Source organism: Corylus avellana, chromosome 9, assembly GCF_965113065.1.
Source record: "Corylus avellana chromosome 9, dhCorAvel1.hap1.2, whole genome shotgun sequence".
NCBI lineage: Eukaryota > Viridiplantae > Streptophyta > Magnoliopsida > Fagales > Betulaceae > Corylus > Corylus avellana.
The window spans coordinates 17,130,233-17,149,447 of record NC_142498.1 but is presented as its reverse complement, the minus strand read 5'-3'; the positions used below and the strand labels follow the sequence as shown (position 1 = coordinate 17,149,447).

Here is a 19,215-nt window from a genome sequence, read left to right as displayed (position 1 = left end):
AAATGAAGCTATATTTGACTAAAGTACAGGACATGCAGAAGGTTTTCAAAAAATTCTGTATTGTTAAAATTTTGAGGGAAGAGAATGAGGAAGCATACCGTTTAGCCCGGTTAGGTTCAGTAACCGAGGATGAAGTGGGGGAGACCAATCAACCAATACAAATTCTGCAACAACCTGCCATCACCAAGGAGGTTATGTTTTTAACAATTGAGGTCATGCCACCCTGGGATGAAGAAATTGTTGTTTATTTAAAAAGGGGAGTTCTTCGAGGAGATAAAAGGAAGGCTGTGCAATTAAAACGTAAGGCTGCTCGGTTCACCTTGCTCAACGGCAATCTCTTCAAACAGGGCTTTATGATTCCTCTTCTTAAGTGTGTTTCTAAAGAAGAAGGTAACTATATCCTCCGAGAGATCCATAAAGGGATTTGTGGCAGTCATTCAGGAGCTCGAATGCTAGCACACAAAGCTGTTAGAGCAGGATTCTTTTGGCTGAGTATGAACTAGGTTTCCATGCAAATTGTCAAGAGTTATGACAACTATCAACGTTTTGCTAACATCATTAAGCAACCTCCTGAGGAGCTTAGCTCGGTTTCTTCACCCTGGTCATTTTCACAATGGGGGTGGATATAGTAAGGCCATTACCTCCAAGAAAATGGGGCGTTCGGTTCGCTGTAGTTGCCGTAAATTACTTCACGAAATGGGTAGAAGTGGAAGCTTTGGTGAACATTATGGCAAAGAATATTGAGAAATTCATTTGGAAAAATGTCATCTATCGATATGGAATTCCCCATGCATTTATCACAGACAATGGCAAGCAGTTCGATTATGATTCCTTTTAAGACTGGTGTACTGGGCTTTATGTTCGGCAATATTTATCTCTAGGGCATCCTCAAGCAAATGGACAAGTAGAAGCAACGAACAAAACCATATTCAAAATCCCGAAGAAGAAGCTCAGTCAGCACAAGGGAAACTTGGCGAAAGATCTTCCCGAGGTTTTATGGGCATACCGCACCACCAGAAGGACTCCAACTGAGGAAACCCTTTATGCTTTAGCCTACGGAACCAAGGCTGTCATTCCTGCCAAGATTGGATCAGGAAGTTTTTGTGTAGACATCTTCAACCCCGAACTCAACAGTGAGGGTCTGAAACTACATCTGGATTTGTTAAAAAAAAATAGGATCAGGCTCAGATTACTATGGTAGCATATCAGCAGAGGGTAGCTCGGTACTTCAATCAGCGGGTCAAACATCGCAGTTTTCAGGTTGTGGATTTGGTGTTGAAAAAAGTCACTCTTGCAACCAAAGACGCAGCTGATGGAAAGCTAGCACCGAACTGGGAAGGACCATACAAGGTGATCAGATGCGGCAAAGCAGAAGCGTATCATCTCGCAAACTCCGAAGGAAAACGACTCCAGCGACCATGGAATGCTGAACATCTTGAGAAATATTTTGTGTAGAATTATAAGTCTCAGAGATTCGCTTTTGTTCTATTCCTATTAGTGTTTATGAATGAAGAATCCTCTGAGGTTATAATCATGCAGAAATCTTAAAATATGCAGCAAACCATACACTCTATTTTACACTCGAAAAATATAGCTAAACTAAGCGTTTTTCCGAGAATCACTTTGGAGAAGTAGCTATTTGTAGCGCTTTCCAACCCTTTGGTGAAATATAGCCGGAGAGTTTCCAGAGCATCGCTCGGTGAAATATCACAAAGGCACTTTTTCGAAGAAGAGTTCGGAAATATAGCTGACTAAAGCGCTTTTCGAACTTAAAACCTTTACCCAAAGGTTCCACTTCGGAGAAATATAGCTAGAGAATTTCCCGAACTTGATTCGGTGAAATATCACTAAGGCGCTTTTCTGAAGAACCCTTCGAAAATATAGCCGGAGAATTTCCCGAGCATGACTTGACGAAATATCACTAAAGCGCTTTCCTAAAGAAGATTCGGAAATATAGCTGAACAAAGCATTTTCCGAACCTAACATTTATCCCAAAGGTTCTACTTCGGAGAAATATAGCCCGAGAATTTCTTGAACTTTGTTCGGTGAAATATCACTAAGGCGCTTTCCTGAGGAAGAAGTTCATAAGTATAACCGAAAGAAAAGCATTATCCTAGAACCAAGCGTCTAGGATAATGTTCAACTATTGTGACATACTCGAACCAAGCGTCTTCCCAAAAGCAAAATGTTCAACTATTGCGTTTGCACCAAATATTCTCACAAACCGAGCTACTTAATAAAGAAACTTAAGATCCCCATCATTCTTACAAACCGTGCATTCTCGGTAATGCATACAGTTCATCCAAACATTGTGTAGCACACTCACAAGCGGTTCAAAATTTTACACTTCATGAAGATTCCCATCATTATAAATTAAATTTATAAAATTATGGGAATCGAGGGGGGTGTACATAACATGAATTGTGGAGTTGGTATGCAGAATTGATATCTCTATCGGAAAGAAAAACATCTCTATTCATTGATTAACAAACAATTAGGTACAAAAGTCATTCCAGTTCAAGCAAAATATGTACAGTCAGAACATCAAATAGCTCCATCTGGTGCATGGTCCCATTCTTCATTAGACACAGTCACTGATTTTTCTAAACCATCAGATGGAGATCCTTCAGCCTCAGTGTGCTCCGCTGCAGCAGAAGATTCCCTAGATTGATATCGAGCAAAGGGGTTGAAGCCGAAGAATGTGATGCCTTTGTAGTTAGGCATTTGCTCTTAACCGACTATAGCAATCTTCACAATGGCCTCTTCGGTTGGGGGAATATCTTCAGGTTTAACTGTGTCAAGGTCAACACCCTTAGGAGGATTTTTTGACCAACCCGGAAAGTCTTAAAACTCGAGATAAAACATATACCCCAACCATAATCTCAACCTCAGGAAGCGAAAGAAAGTTGTTTATAGAAACTCCGAGCCTTATCCTTGTATCTGGTCACTTGCTCTTTAGCTCGAGAGAATTTCCCCTTAAAGCTTGTAGCTTTCTTCTCAGCGGCTTTAAGCTTCTTCTGAGTTGATTTCCGTTTCTTCTCTACAGCCAGAAGTTGCTCCTCGGTCGTCTTTAGTTTTCCCTCAGCCACCTCAGCTCTGGTACACTGGGAAGCCGAGTATTTTTGAGCCTCCTCAAGTTCTTCAGAAACCAAATTAATGCGAGTCTCGGTAGCCCGGCATTAAAGCTCGGCATCGGCATGTTTTTCTTTAAGTTGGTTAGCCACATCCTCGAGGGTTGAATAATCATTCAACAAACTCCTGTTTCTGGCTTTCTCGGTAGCTAGTTCATTTTCTAATTCTTGAATCCGAGAATCAGCTTGAGCATGATGGACTTCCAACCCGGCAATCCAGTCTCCAGAAAGAAGAAGTTCGTTCTGTTGCTGAGATGATAGTTCTTGGCGTCGTTGCATTTTAGCTTCAGCATCCACAAGTTTCTTTTTGGTATCCTCGGTTTCCCGAGCCGAAATCTCGGCAGACCTTCTAAAGTGAAGGTAGTAGTTCATACTGTGCATTGATCCGTACAACAGAAAGAAGTTTGTTAGAACAAAAATATTATTATCAAAAATCAAAAAGACAGAGGTACATTTACCTCAAGCTGGTGGTACAGCATGTGCTCCATCACCGTTTTGGAAAATTGGGCACTGATGTCCGCGGTGTTGTTGGCTTGGATCAAGCCAGCTAAGGTAGAGAAGGGATTCCTGAACCAGTTGTCACCCGACCGAGAAAGAGGTTCCCCGAATGTCCAAGTGATTGGATCGGGTGAATGCTCTACTGAAGGACAAGTCGCTTGCGGAGCCTTGGTGGGGTTCTGTATAGGATCAATCGGTGGGTTATCTCTCGGTGGATGAGATGATTCTCTAAGGTTAGCTGATTCCCCACCAGCTGGGAAGATAAAATTGGCTTCTTCAACTTCACCAGCAGCTGCTACAGGTTTGGCATCCAGTTGTTCGGTAACCTCACGAACATCTGCCACCTCTTCAACAATTGTATGCTCAGAAACCCTAGGTTTGGAAATCACTGACACACCACCATCAGGCTCGGTAACTGAGGGTTCAGCAATCTCAGGTTCCTTAGTAGCCAGATGCACGGTAGCTACAGTCTCAGGATGCATGGATGAAATCTCGGCTTCGGTTTACCCTAGTAGGATCATTGCGAGCGGCTGTATGATTGGCATGTTCGAGGAAAGATCCCTAAGGATCTGACCAACATCAACTGGGTCTTCTTCCTCAGAATCAAAAGCGCTCAGGTGCACAGCTTCGGTAGGAGTTGAGGAGAGAGGAATAGCCGAGAGAGGTTCAACTTCTAAAGCCCCAGAGGAAGAAGGTCAGCTCTAACTGGTGTATGAGAGGATGATCGGGGGGGGGGGGGGGGGGGGTGGGTCGGTTGGCAAGAAGGGTTTCTCGAGCTGATGTGTCTTGTTTGCTTAAAAACTCCCTGACTCCACTAAGAACCTTGGAGTATGCTCTGACATAAGGAACATGCACTTCTACTTTAGGGGTTATCTTCTTTCCTTGTGCTCCCGAACCACTTGCCACTCTGGTTCTTTCTTCTTCGAGCAGAATGTCAGGTACTGACCCTACTACTTTAGAGCTGAGTGTATTTCAACCTCTTCTACCTCCAAGTCAACAACTGACTGTACTGCCTATGAGCCACCTTTGGTTTTCTTCTTCTTCTTCTTTTTCTTCTTCTTTTCTAAAGAAGGGATGTTAGGGTCTTCAGGCTCGTCAGCAACCACCAGAGACTCTGGTAGCGATTGGAGGTCTTGTCGAAGGTTTCTTCAAAAAGGCATCTTTGGCCTTCCGTTTGCCTTTTCCCTTAGAAGGCTCCTCAGCTCTGATGGCTCTTCTCCTTGGAGGGCCGGCAGACTCGGGAATCGATCTTCTCAGCACCTCGGTAGGTGGTATTCTTGGCACCTCGGCAGGTGGTATTCTCGGTGGAGCAGCTTCCACTAACCTCGTAGGTGCAGGAGTCCATAGGTATAAAACCTTATTTTCCTCGGTCATAAGGGCGTCATAATCCATCTCTAATGGATGATCCTCGGTATAACCTAAAACATCTCTTACTCACTTTGCCTCTTCCCTGGTTAAGCTCGGTTCTTGTTGACCTGAAAATACATATTGAGATTAGCTTTGCTGCAAAAAGAAGGAATAAAGAGCAAGCAGTGCGATGTTCGGTTTATACCTCGATTTGAAGGGGCAATTGTTTCCCGAGGGACACTCGGATCTCTAATCACTTCCATAGGTGCAAACTCCCAACCACCTTGAACGAAGAAGAACTCGTCTTTCCACCCTTTGTTACTGATATAAGTGGGCCTAAAGGTGAGAAGCTTTAATTTCTTCCGAGTTTGGAAAGTGATTAGGAACTTAGTTCTAGGGCATTTGGTTAATCGGTAAACCTTCAAAAACTCCACCACAATAAGGGGATGCTCTGCCCCGAGAATTTTTGGCCAAGCGACCATACAGTCAAGAAAAGTTCTCCAGCCATTTGGCAAGAGTTGATGAGGGGCTATCCAAAGGTAACTCAGTAGTTCCCAAATTAACCTTGAAAGGGCAGCCTCAAACCTATCTGAAACATCTCCAAGTAAACACAAACCTCGTTCCTATCAACATCAACCACAGCTCCGACTCCCTCATCATCGAAGGGTAATTGAACAAAATCAAGGAGGTGGCAGATTTGGCGAATCTCGGGTTCATTATCCCCTGACAGATTGGACTCCCATGTAATTGGCTGTAAAGCACCCAACGCAGCAGAAGCAGCATTAGCTCTGCAACTCATTAGGTAATGGAATTCAAGGGTTAATTGACGAGGAATGGAAGGCAGACCTTGCCGAATTAGAAGGTGGGTAACGTTCAAACGAAGATAATTGACTAAAGGTTCAATCAGGGGAAGAAGAAAATAAAGATAATGGAGTATGGGGCAGTTTGGATGAACGAAAGGTTCAGCTGAAAGGACAGACTCAACCGAGGTTTTAAAATACACAACCCTTAGGAAGTAGTACTTGGAAGAAAGATTTGAATGAAAAAGTGCCAATTTTGAAAGAGAGAGAGAGGTCGGCATAGGCTCAGAAGGGATAACAATGGCTTCTAATGGAAAACAGTGGAGAATAATCGAAGGGGAAGAGGGTGTAAAAAGGCTTTCAGAAGGGGAAAACGAAGCAACGCATTTAAAGCCCTAGAGGCTAGGGTTCAGTGAAAGGGCACCCATTTTATTTTTACCCTCCATACAGGAACTAACACGTGGCCACCTTAAGTTTTAACTGCGGGAAATCCAACGCGTGGCTCTCAGAAGGCGGAGGTAAATCATTAAAACGCTCCAACTATATTATCTTTTGAAAATTCAAAATTTCAAAAGTTTAAAATTTAGAGCCAAATCGCCTTATTTTTGTAAAAAAAAAAAAAAAAAAAAAGCGGACCCATTCTCAGAAATACGAAATTTCCATAATCTGTTAGATTAGGAAATTGGAGGGTAATTGTTGGATCATGGGTCAGCTATATTGGGCTCGGTAAAATGATCTATCGGCCCATCACTAAAGCTCGGTTATTTTTACTGTTCACCATATTTATGTTTGGTAAATTTATACTTATCTGAGCTAGGCAAACATAACACTCGGTTCAAAAACTCGGTTAGCCGAGTCTTAAATAGACTATCGAGAATTACTTTCAGAACATTAGATATGCCTACATGATATTTTATTCATCATTCTTCAATATATTGTTTGACACGTGGACCATCGGTAAGTCCATAGTGTCATGTAAACAGGTGTAACCCGATGCCTATAAAAGGGGGGTCCCCTCTCAGAATTTGGTAATTTCTTTTTTCCCTCTTAACTAAATACTCTCTATTCCTTTTATCTTATCTACAATCTTCGAAGTTATATTTCTCTTAAACACTGTGACTAACTTAGGTATCGGAGCTATCCCCCGCCGGACAACGCCGGCAGCTTTGATCCTTTTTCTTTGTTATATTATAGTCAGGCAATTCCTCAGGCATCAGGCTATTTACAGGGCCCATCCCACGTCATCATTCGGAAAACTGTCTAAATATGAAGAATATAATCAATGAAGTAAGAAAATATGTTGTTTTTGTAACTATATTTTTGTAGTTCTCATTGTTTTTAACAGATCAATGCATTGATGAGATAATCTCACTCTGCAAACTTCTACATCATAGTGAATTAATAATTTTGATTGAATAGTTTTTGAATCTCTTTGAGCAATTTCCTTGTGGATGAGATTAAAGAAACAACAAGATCATTGTACTAATAATATTATCATATTTAAAAGATTGCTTTTGAATGTCTTACAAGATTGAACCATCAACAAGAAAGCCATTGATACATCACGGCATGCAGCAAGCTATTAAAACATCAAGACAGAAATAAATGGTTCATTCCTTCTATTGAATGCCACCAGATACAACAATAACAAGTAAACTCCCTAACACAACGGATATAATTTTCCAACGCCTCTTTCTACTTGTTGCTTATGTAGTTGGTCCAAGAACCTCTTCTCCTTTCTCAACATGGTAGGTAAAACCTGTTTCTTCAATGTGCACATGCAGGAGGATCTTCTCCCTTTCCTAAAGGCTTGAGACCCCCAACTGTTAGCTGCCATACAATCTGCAGGTTTATGCAAGATAAAAAAATAAAAATAAATAAAAACAAATTTCATAAATTATCAGCCTAATAAGAAAACACAGGAAAAGTAAATTAAAACAATTATCTTGTAGTTTAGACATCCGTACCACTTTTTACCTAAGTTTTTTTTTTTTTTTTTGGTCTAGGAGGTCCTTACATAAGCAAGAATTTCACAATAACATAGTGAATGCCCACTCGATGCATCGCTATTTGTAGGCATTATTTGATTACACAAAAGATCATCTATAGGAACCTAAATAGTAGACCGATTCATTTAACATGTTATAATGCATAGTTAATAAAATAGGATATGCAATCTCCAGTTATACCTTGACAGAAGAATTTACACCCAAAATTGAAATTCAAGACCAAGCCCAGTAACCTTTGCTTAATGCAGGTCTCTCATAAGGGCGCAACCTGACAAAGAAAATGTGGCAGAAACACTAGTAACCTTATAAATATCACTTCTCGTAATAAAAGGTTGATGCTACTCTGAATAAACCTTTTTTTTTTTAAGGGGGTTCTAAAGCTTCCCAGAATTTACGTACTAAAAAAATATGTTTTATTTATTTATTAAAAGGCTAACCCAACCGGCCCTTTTGCCGACAGGTTCCGCAAAGAATGCTTCTGAACAGCATTACTCTTGTAATTATCACTTCTCGTTTTCTTTCTTAATTTATTTCAGTCTTCTGCTCTGAATCTCCTCGTTTTTCTTCTTCCCAAAGCTTCTTCCTTACTGAAAATGTCTCAACCTAGTCAACCTTCCGCCAGTGAAATCTCCGGGGATGCCAACCCCCCTATTGCCGAAGTTAGGCCAACCGAGGCCGATACTACTCCTGCCGACGAAGTTGCTGCCGTTGTAGGAAACACGACTAAGTACTGGGAAGTTATCGGTGGGATCAGATCCATTTTTACTCCAGCCATTGAAGGGTTTCTTCGTAATAATTACGACATCCCTTCCACGGTGGTTCTTCATTTTCCTTCTCCTTCGTCAAGTCCGTTGGCGAATCTTGGAGAAGTCTGTGTGTATGAGCGTATGCTTAAGGCGGGGTTGCGTTTCCCCCTTCCAAGAATCGCCCGAGAACTGCTTTGCCATCTTGGAGTGGCGCCGTTTCAAATTGCGCCCAATGGATGGCGATTTCTTATAGCCTGCTATCTGTTGTGGCCGGAAGCGAATCCCGGCCATGAGATGTCAGTGGAGGAATTTCTGAAGGTTTACCGTCCGATGCCTTTGCAAGAGGTGTCCGGTGTGCTATCATTTACTGCCCGGGAGAAACTGCAAGTTATAGGTCTCGGAGGTACTTACACCAACAACAAGGATTGGCATAAGGAATTTTTCTTTGTGTCCGGAGATTGGCAGTGCCTCCCGGATGAAGATTTGTCTCAAGTTTTGAGAATTCCCCGATCATGCCGCCCTTTGCACAAAGAAAGTAAGTTACAGCTTATACCTTGTTATCTGCATTTTCCATTTTCCTCTGTTTTTTTTTTTTTTTTTTAACAAAAAAAAAAAATTGTACTAATTTTCTTTCCAGTTTACAGTGGAAGCGCCTCCCTCTTTGACTCGAGTTCAGCTCAAGCGTGTGGCCAACTTTATATCTTTTGTTCACAAACATCTGAAGACCCCCCGACTGGCTTTTAAAGTTATTGTTACAGATCAGAACCTCCGGGACAGACTCCACTATTCAATTCCGGAAAATAAAGTTCTTTGGAAGAGGAATTTGAAGAAGAAGAAAGCTCTTGCACCCAAAAAACAGAAGAAGAAGAAGAAGAAAGCTCTTGCACCCAAAAGACAGAAGACACTTTTTGTCAACGCGAGGAAACCTGCTGCTGATTCTCCGGAGAAAAGGGCTGCTTCTAAAGCTGCAAAGAAGACTGCAACTGAGGCTTCCAAGAAACGAGCTCTCGAAGCTTCACAGAAACCGATTGCTGAGTCTCCGAAGAAGACTGTCGGTGACAGGGGCAAGACTGGTGAGCCTTCTCAAACGGTGGTCAAAGATAAAGGCAAGAGGAAAGCTGGTGATGCTCTTCCGAGAATCACTATAGCAGGCTTACCCCAAGCCCCTGCTAAAACTTCTTTGAGGCTCTTAGTCGAGCTTGAAGACCCTGACTTTCCTTTGAAGAGGAAGAAAGCGAAGAAGGCAGAGGCTAGTTTGAGAACAGTGGGGCCTGAAGTTAACTTGGAAGCGGAGAGGTCTGAATCTGGCTCGGGAGCAGAAAATCTTAACGATGACTCGGGGGCGGAAAGGCCTGACAGTGGCTCAGGAGCAGAAAGGCCTGAAGCTAGTTCGGGAGCAGAGACATATGCTCCTGCTGTGCCTACTCCTGTCGTCAGAGCCTTTACCAATGTCTTGAGTGGTGCCAGGAGGCTTTTGAACAAGAATCTCACGATTCAGGAGGTTCTTCTCGAGGGTAGACCATCCAGGCCATCAACAGTAACTCTGCTCGACGGTGAACCCCTTCTTGTTGCACCTTCCATAGCTATGCCCCTCTCATCTGCTTCTACAGAAGTCGTGCACTTGTCAGCTTCTGAGTCTGACACTGAGTCTGACACCGTGAGCTCCCCAGATTTAGAGCATATTCTTAGGGATCTTGCTGCTAAGGCACCGCTAATAGAGCCTCTTGCTATGGCGATTCCAGAGCAGACCGAGTCAAGAGATCCCTCTGTGATTCCCGAGACTAGCTGCAGCAAGCTTAACCCTGAGCCTGTGATCAGTGAACCTGTGGCCACCGAGCCTACTGCTACAGTTATCGAGGCCGTGGTCACCGAGCCTGTGACCACAGAGCCTATGACCGCCGAGCCTACTTCTGCAGTTGCTGAGGCTGAAGAAAATCAGCCGACTGATCCTCGAGCTGGTGGGGAACCAATGAATATTGAAGAGCCTACCCAGCTGCATGGGAATAACCCGGAGCCGATCAGCTGGACATTCGGGGAACCCCTTTCTCAACTGGGCGAAGATTGGCTGGGCAATCCCTTCAGTGCACTTGTCAGTTTGATCCCACCAAATTGTTCGGCAGGTGGTAGCATACAGCCTCCAAAAGAAGTGATGGAGCAAATGCTATACCATCAGCTCAATGTAAGTGTTTCTATGTGTCCTTCGATTTCCTCTTCTTTAATTTTTTTTTTTTAGACTTAACATATTATCTCTTTGCAGGGATCCATGAAGTGTCTTGACTACTACATCAGCTTCAGAAAGTCTACTGAAAACTCTGCTTCAGATACTAAAGCTTTGAAGAAGAGACTTGAAGACTCTGACGCTGAAGTTACTCGGTTGCGAGAGAGGTCAGCTCAGCAAGATAACGAGCTTCTACTTTTAGGAGAGCGAATAGTGTTGCTGGAAGCTCAGTCTGCTCGAGTTTCTGAACATAACACTGAAGCAGAGTCTCAAATCCAAGAGCTAGAAACTGGGTTTGCTGCTGCTCAAGCAAGATTCAAGAGGCTTCTGACAGACTATTCGGCTCTTGAAGATGAAGCTAGTCAAATTAAGGAGAAGCATGCCGAGGTTGAACTCCAATGCAGAGCTTCTAAAGCTCGGATCAACTCTATTTCCGAGGAACTTCAAGAAGCGCAAAAGGAAGCCTTGGTTCAATGTGCAAGAGCTGAGTCTGCCGAGGAGAAGCTAAAGACCGCTGAGGAGAGGCAGAAGGTTGCTGAGGAGAAGGCTTCAAGCTTCAAAGGGAAATTCTGCCGAGCGAAAGAGCAAGTGTGCAGATACAAGGGAAAAGCTCGGATCTTCTACAAGCAGCTATCCTTTGCTTCCTGGGCTCGAGACTCAAGCTGGGGCGGAGGTTATATTACAGGCTTTGAGACTTTCCGAGATTGGGTCAAAAATCCTTCTAATCTCATCAACCTCTACACTGTCAATGCTGAGGACATCCCTCCTGCTGAACAGGCCATTGAAGAGGTTGCTAGCATTGGCCAAAAGGAGATGCCAGATTGCAAGGGGATCACATTCTTTGGCTACAACCCTTTTGCTAGATCCGAGGTTGAGGGACTCCCGGAAGCTAAAGAGCACCTAGAACCTGAAGAGCATTCGGATGATAATGACTCTTCAAGGTCGGTGTATGTATCAGAGGAGGAGTGGGACTTTGTATCGGATGGTGCCGAAAGTCCCAATACTTAAGTCTTGTAAATGTAATCCTGTGCAAATGTTTTTAATGAAAATCATTTGCTTAAACTACTCGGCTATTTCCTTTATTTGCAAATAGTAAAAGAGATTCTCTGATTTGTAAGTTGAGTTCATTTGGCATCACTTTCCCCCCAATTCCTATGGCTTAAGATGTTAGCTGATGTGCAAATTATAATCACGCTAGGATGGGTGAAGGAATCCCCATGAACCACCCCATTTCTTCTCTTCTAGATCCCCTTAGCAGTCATTGCGAATAGCTCCAAGTCTTCTTTTTGCAGGAGCTCAGCCATACTCTCCACCACTTCCTTGAAGCTTTCACCTCCTGTCCCCCTTTTTTGGAGCTTCCTGCCACTTACACTCCAGACATCTTGGGATGAAGGACAAATGGACAATCCCAGAGAATGTGAAGAACTGTTTCAGTGTTCCTACAGCAGAAGTTGCATCTATCATCTGACAACACTTTGCTCTTCTTAAGGTTATTTTTTATAGGGAAAATATTATTGCAGGCCCTCCAAAGGAATACATTTGCCGTATTCGGAATCCTCAAATTCCAAATCTTTTTACAGACAACTTGTGTGTTGGCTCCCTTCACAAGTTGTCTCCCTTCCCCTTTCAACCTTTTATATCGTTCCTTCTCGGTCAATAACGGCACATGTCATAATTAGAAGCTCGGTTGTAAGAATTCCTACGAAAATTTGTGTGTCCATTCATTTCACAACAATGGCACTACTTCTCACTACCTAAGATCTAACGCTGTAATAGCAAGGCAGTTACTAACCGCCACTACCCGCTACTAAACGCTATCCCCTTGTTCCGTTTTTTCATATGGAATAGAAAAAAATAAATAAACAATAATCTAAAAACATCTATTTCAGAGCCAAGGGTGCCCAACCAAGATCTCTCGTTCTCTGCCATAATTCGTGTTGATAATTTTTTATTTATTTTTAATCTTAATTAACTCATATAAGCTGGATTCGGCTTTTATGCGGTAGTGCGAACTACCGCATAGCTGCTGTAGTTCAAAACTGCACCGTTTTCGGTGCAGTTTTGAACTGGAAATAATTGTGGGCCCACCCACTTAATAGGATTTAAAAAAAAATAGAATAAACAAATTATTAAGAATTAAATATTATAAAACAATTAATAATTATAAAACAAAAGCTATTAAACAATTAAAACAAAAAATTTAAGCAAATAAAAAAATTATAGGGGTGGCTCCAGCCACTCCTTGGCCAAAATCGGGTGGTCGGCCACCCCTGTTGAGAGCCTAAGGGTGGTTTGGGCACCCCAAGGGCACTTTGAGAAGAAAATGCCTATCCAATACCCACTTTGAAGGAAATTCACCCTTCTCTTTCCTTCAGACGTGTTGTTGCTTTGAGTAGATCCACTTGTTCTCATTTACAGGTAAAACGATTCACATCTTCTTTTACTTGCAATTAAGAATTGAAACTAAATAGAGGATCTGAAGGTTCGATTTCGAATGAATACCAGCTGTTTGTATTTAGTCCTCTTATATATAAACAATACGAAGTGTTGAATAATGAACGTATGGGTGTGGCCGAGCCTGAAAACCTGTTGGCTGTTGCTGTTTAGGTGAAACAGAGACACATCGGTGAGGAAAGAGAGCTCATTGCCGGGAGTGCCTTGAAGATTTGCATGGTTGAGATCTATGCTGACAACAACAGGGCCAGGCGAAGCATCCATCTCATCTTCAGAATCTGCACAAAAGACTCCTTTGTAAGAACAAACATCGGAGTTGACCCAAGTGTCTAAAATCCCCAATGGGTCTTCTTTGATTGCATATTTCCATGCCTGGAGAGCAGTGTAAGCTTCGGACCACCCCCAATGGCCATGGTTTGATTTTTCCACCCTCAAACAGGCCATGCGAGGTGGCTCTAGTCACCCCTGGTTTTTTTATTTGCTTTGCTTTGCTTTGCTTTTTTTTTTTTTTTTTTTTTTAATTTTTTAATTTTTTTTACAATTATTAATTGTTTTATAATATTTAATTCTTAATGATTTGTTTATTCTACTCTTTTTAAAAAAACCTATTAAGTGGGTGGGACCCACAATTATTTCCAGTTCAAAACTGCACCACACTACAGCAGCTATGCGGTAGAAGCCGAATCCATATAAACTAATAACTCTATCATCATGGATTCATGCATTTGTGTTTATGTAATAAAGCCATGCTTATGTTTTAAGAAAATCTCTTATCTCTTAATTTGAAGCTAGCTAGCCTGGGGAGTTCAGCCAAGAGCTCTCCGAGCTATTTGAAGATTTTTTTTTTTTTTTTTTTGGATTAAAATAAACTAAGTATCCATAAATGGGCGGCCAAATAATTTACATAAATATATTCAATAAATGCGGCTAAGTTAAAATATTTCAAATTCACTTGTTTTAAATATTTCTCTCCTCTATTTACCCAATTAAACCTATCATAAAGCCCAGCCAAACTAAAGCCTAAAAAATTAGCTAACTACGTAGGCCTCGTTTGGTTCGCGGATTGTCTAGTCCATTGGAAAAGGATTAACTACCACTGGGATTCGCTACCACTGGGAATAGATTAGCTAGTCCTATTCCTTTGTTTGGTTGTAACGCTGGAATAGACTACCTAATCCCATTCTTTCGTTTGGTACAATGCAATATGTTGATGAATAGAATCGTATTATGATCTTATTTCCTAAAATACCCTTATAATATAAATACAATTTATATTATTAAGGACTTTCATTCTTTTCTTTTTATTGAAAGATAAACAATTTTACTATAATTTTTTTTTTTAGTTATGTCATGTATATATAATTTTATATATATATACACGCTTGAACAGGTATGAATAACCTGTGTTCAAGCGTGTGTGTATATATATATACACGCTTGAACATAGGTTGTACGCTTGAACAACCTGTGTTCAAGCATGTGTATATATATATATATATATATATATATATGTACGCTTGAACAACCTGTGTTCAAGCGTGTGTGTGTATATATATATATATATATATATATATATATATATAACTAAATTAAAAATCAAACTGAGAAAGTATAGAGAAAGAGAAAGTATAGAGAAAGAGAGATGGAGAAACAGAATAAAAAAAATAAATAAACCCTAAACAGAATCAAAGAGAAACGATACAGAGAATCAAAAGAAATAAAATTAAAAAAAAAAACTCAGAAACGTTTTGGGTATATATATATATACACGCTTGAACACAGGTTGTACGCTTGAACACAGGTTATATATATATAACTGAATTAAAAATCAAACTGAGAAAGTATAGAGAAAAAGAGATGGAGAAACAGAATTAAAAAAAAAAAAAAAAAAAAAAAAAAAAAAAAAAAAACCCTAAACAGAATCAAAGAGAAACGATACAGAGAATCAAAATAAATAAAAAAACAGAAGAAAAAAAAAACTGAGAAACGTTACAGAGAGAAAAAAAAATTCAAGAAACAGAGAGAAAATGAAATAACCAAGAAACAAAGAAGAAAAATCGAAGAGAAGAGAGGGGGAGAGAGATACCTTGCCCAGAGAAGAGAGATCGTTGCTCTTTGAGAGATGGAGATCGTTTTGCAGAGTCTCCTTGAGAGACGTGGGTGCTAGAAGGGTGTGGTTTTTGTGGGCAATTTACACGATAATTTTAATCCCACAGGAAAGGATTAGCTAAGCCACTCGTTTTTGAATGGCTTAGTTAACCCTGTGTGTATAGGATTAGTAATCCTATGGGAATAGACTTTTTCCAGGAATAGAGTGTTACCAAACAAAGGACTAGCTATACCTAGTGTTAGCTAGTCCAATCCAAAGGTCTAATCCGCGAACCAAATGGGGCCGTACAGTTATTTTACCTATTAGGCAGAGCATCTCCAGCAAATTAGGTAAAAGAGCAATATTAGCTACATTTAACTATTATTGCTCTTTTTTAGCTCTAACAGATTAGCTCCAAAAGAGCAAAATTAACTTTTTTGTTACAGTAATAGCAATATCAAGCTATTCACTGTAACATTATGTTAATGTTTTTTAATCTTTTTTCTCTCTCCCTCTCCCTCTTCCTCTTCCTCATCGAGCATTCTTGGTTTTCTGGACAAACCCACCCAATAACCCCTCCTTTTATAGTTCTTTCTAGTATCAAATCATTCTTCCTCACCTACACTCAATGAGACTGACCCAATTCTTCAAGACCAAGCGTTTGATTTTCTCATGTTTGTTGCATTAGCTTTCAATTCGATATGGTTTGCGAGTAAGACAGGTGTCCATTGCAGAGAAAGCACCTAAGCCATGCCCATCATGAGCACCAAAGCAAATAAAAGATTTGAAATCCAACTCTTATCCTCAAATTAACCACACCTAAAATCATCCGAAATTCAAATAAAAAGTTTCCCAACATGAGCACCAGAACCCACCATAGTGGATGGGGTTTAAATCCACCATTGGCTGATCGTATCAAAATCTTCTTTCTTCTAGTATCAAATCCTTCTTCTGTGGCAACGTTGTTTAAGCTCCAAAGTTGAAAGTTTTCTTGGATTGTGGTGGTGTGAAGGGAGAGAGAGGAGAGGGAAGAGATAATTGCAGAAGTTGGCCATGGGGGATTTGGGTTGAGACGAAGGGAGAGAGAGAGTGAAGGAGAGAGAAAAGTGAAAAAATAAAAAAAGATTAAATAATAATATTTAAAGAAAAGTAGAGAATGAAATAAAGAAGTTGTTGAAGTTTGTATAGAAAAATGAGTAGGTAAAATAAAGAATAGTGTTTTTTCACTAGGTAAAATACCTAATGCTGCTGGAGATGCTCCAACTAATATATTTACTAAACCCAATTATACAACAAAAATAATTTATATATGGTTTCAAAAAAAAATTATATATAAATAAAATAAGAATGCCACATTCTTTTGCATAACACTGTCCACTTTGAGGTAAGGCTGGCAAAACAGGTACCTGGCACGTCCCTATTTATTCTACGCATGCTTTTTTATAATAAGATTTTAGATTAGATGTATGAATTATCTAAAATCTTATTATAAAAAAACATGCATAGGATAAACGAGTACCTGTTTTGCCGACCCTGCTTTGAGGTGTACTAAATCCGTCAGCAACATTCAGGTCCTGGGAACACTATAATTGATTTATCTCTGGAAAAGAGCTATACAAGTTATACAACTCTCTAAAGCTGAAAAAAAAAAAGAAGAAGGTAGTCTCACATGCATTTATCGTAAATCGAACTCCATAAAAAATTTCTTTTTTTCTTTTTGGCCAAAGATGTGGTGAAGAAAAATTGTGCAGCTAGCAAAATTAAATCCCTGAAATAATTCATTATATACATTATATGTATAACCCTTACATAGGTCTATTTCCAATTTTTTACGGACACTTGGGAGGTAAAGGAGTAAATTTAAGGTCTGTCTAGCAACAGGCCTGCCGTTAATTTGAACGTTATTACCATGCTATAACAACCCCAAACAATAAGAAAGCTGATCAATTTAGGTCTGCCGCCTATTGTCAGTGTAACTGAAAAACGTTAACAAATAGCTCAAAACATAAAATATTTAAAAGTTAAAACTGCATCCAAATCATAATTTTTTTCAAAATATATATATAATCTGAAAAACATTAACAAAATAAAATATGTCTCTCCAGATAATAGTAACATTAATTTGAGGAGAAATACTTAACTACGGATATAACATCAATTTTGCATTCAATGAACAAAGCATCATCCAACAAATAGCCCTTTAATGTGTCCTTGAGATCTCCCACCGCCAAAAACTTGCGGAAACCATAACCGGTGCCGGATTTAGGGAACCAGTAATCAGCTGTAAGGTAAGAGTTGGTCATATTATTAGATTTACTTAAATTGATTTTTCATGTAAATTTTTAGTAACATTTTCTTCTGTTCATGTCAAAAAGAAATGAAAGTTTATAGCATTTTTTGTGAAAAATAAAGAGAATAGACTTGTATGTTCAAAATGATTGCTATTGATTTGGTTCCTTATTCGCAACTTGAATTTTGCGTACAATTTTTTGTTGGGAGAAAGCCTTTTTGAATCATCTAATCTCAGATAGAGAGATAAGTTTGTGTTGAGTCTGATTCCACTTCCCTCCGGCTCGAGCCTCAACTTCGTATATATCCAAAATACAAAGATAAAGATTGTAAACTAACATATTGTAAATTGTTAGTTTACATTATATGCCCCTTAACCAGTGCAAATAGGATTTACATCATATAAAATATTTACAGAAAAGAAAAAAGAGATGACAAAATTTCCTAATTAATCTCCTAATCTTATTCGTAAAATTCAGGCTTTGTTAGTTAACATTTTTTCATCCTCCCTTTTGCTTTTTATGTTTAAAACAAAAATATTAACAGATTATACAAAATACAAAACACTCAAAATTACTTTATGCATCATAACACTTTTTCAAACAAATAACATAAAACAACCTCTAAAAACCATTAACAAATTGAGCCTTATATATGCTCCTCCAACATAAAACATAATATTAATTTGAGGAGAAATCCTTAACTACGGATATAGCATCAATTTTGCATTCAACGAACAAAGCATCACCCACCAAGCTAGTAACCCTTTGATGAGTCCTGTACATCTCTCTTTGACAAAAACTTGTTGAAACCCCAAGAGCAGTTGGGTTTCGAGAACTAGTGCTCAGCTATGAGGTAAGAGTCAATCAAATTTATTAGATTTTCTTGGATTCATTTTTCATGTAAATTTTTAGGAGCATTTTCTTCTGTGCATGTCAAAAAGAAATGAAAGTTCAAAGCATATTTTTGTGAAAATCAAGAGAACAGACCTGTCCATTCATGGTGATTGCCAAGGATTTGGTTCCTTATTCGCAGATTGTATTTTGCGTACAATTTTCTTCTGCGAGGAAGACTTTCTGAATCATCTAATTTCAGATAGAGAGATATGTATGTGCCGACTCCGGTTCCTCCTTCTTCTGGCTCGAGACTCAACTTCCTATATCCAAAATTCAAAGACAAAGATTGTAAACTACGAATTGTAAATTGAGATTGATATAGAAGAACAAAACTCCAATCATGATTACCATTTTCTCCCTTTGACAGTGAATTGCTCAGACAAATAAGCTTTATCTTTCAAGGCCGTATAGTTGTCAATCTTCCAAGTGAAATAATCACCTGAGGTTTATTTATCATCGACAAACACTCTCCTTTACCAATGCCTTTAATAACAAAAACTTCGACCCCAAAGACACAAGTGTCATCAACAAGATATTCATTTGATGAATCATCGAGAGTATCATGGGAAAGCAATTGGCCAATTCCCCATTCAGTCTTCAATTTATGAAAGCGTCTTACTACTCTCCCATTTGCATCTAAGTTGTTGAAGATCACAAGCAATTGTAAAGTCAAATACCCAATCCAAACATAAATATATTAAAGAGGTATATCCATATGGACAAATTGCAATCAAGTTT

The 19,215-nt window shown here is 39.7% G+C and overlaps 2 protein-coding genes across 2 annotated transcripts in view; one reads left to right on the top strand and one right to left on the bottom strand.

Moving 5' to 3' along the window:
* Window positions 1-19,215, bottom strand: part of LOC148583877 (protein RESTRICTED TEV MOVEMENT 3-like) — a 29,143-nt gene that overhangs the window by 9,140 nt on the left and 788 nt on the right. The window contains 2 exon segments of the mRNA XM_088510805.1: window positions 18,826-18,913; window positions 18,916-19,113. Of these exon segments, the coding sequence (XP_088366931.1) occupies window positions 18,826-18,913; window positions 18,916-19,113 (286 nt within the window).
* Window positions 8,230-11,851, top strand: LOC132189035 (uncharacterized). The gene is made up of 3 exons (XM_059603509.2): window positions 8,230-9,066; window positions 9,176-10,710; window positions 10,789-11,851. Exons 1-3 carry the CDS (start codon window positions 8,379-8,381, stop codon window positions 11,755-11,757), a joined length of 3,192 nt encoding a protein of 1,063 aa, XP_059459492.2. The 5' UTR covers window positions 8,230-8,378; the 3' UTR covers window positions 11,758-11,851.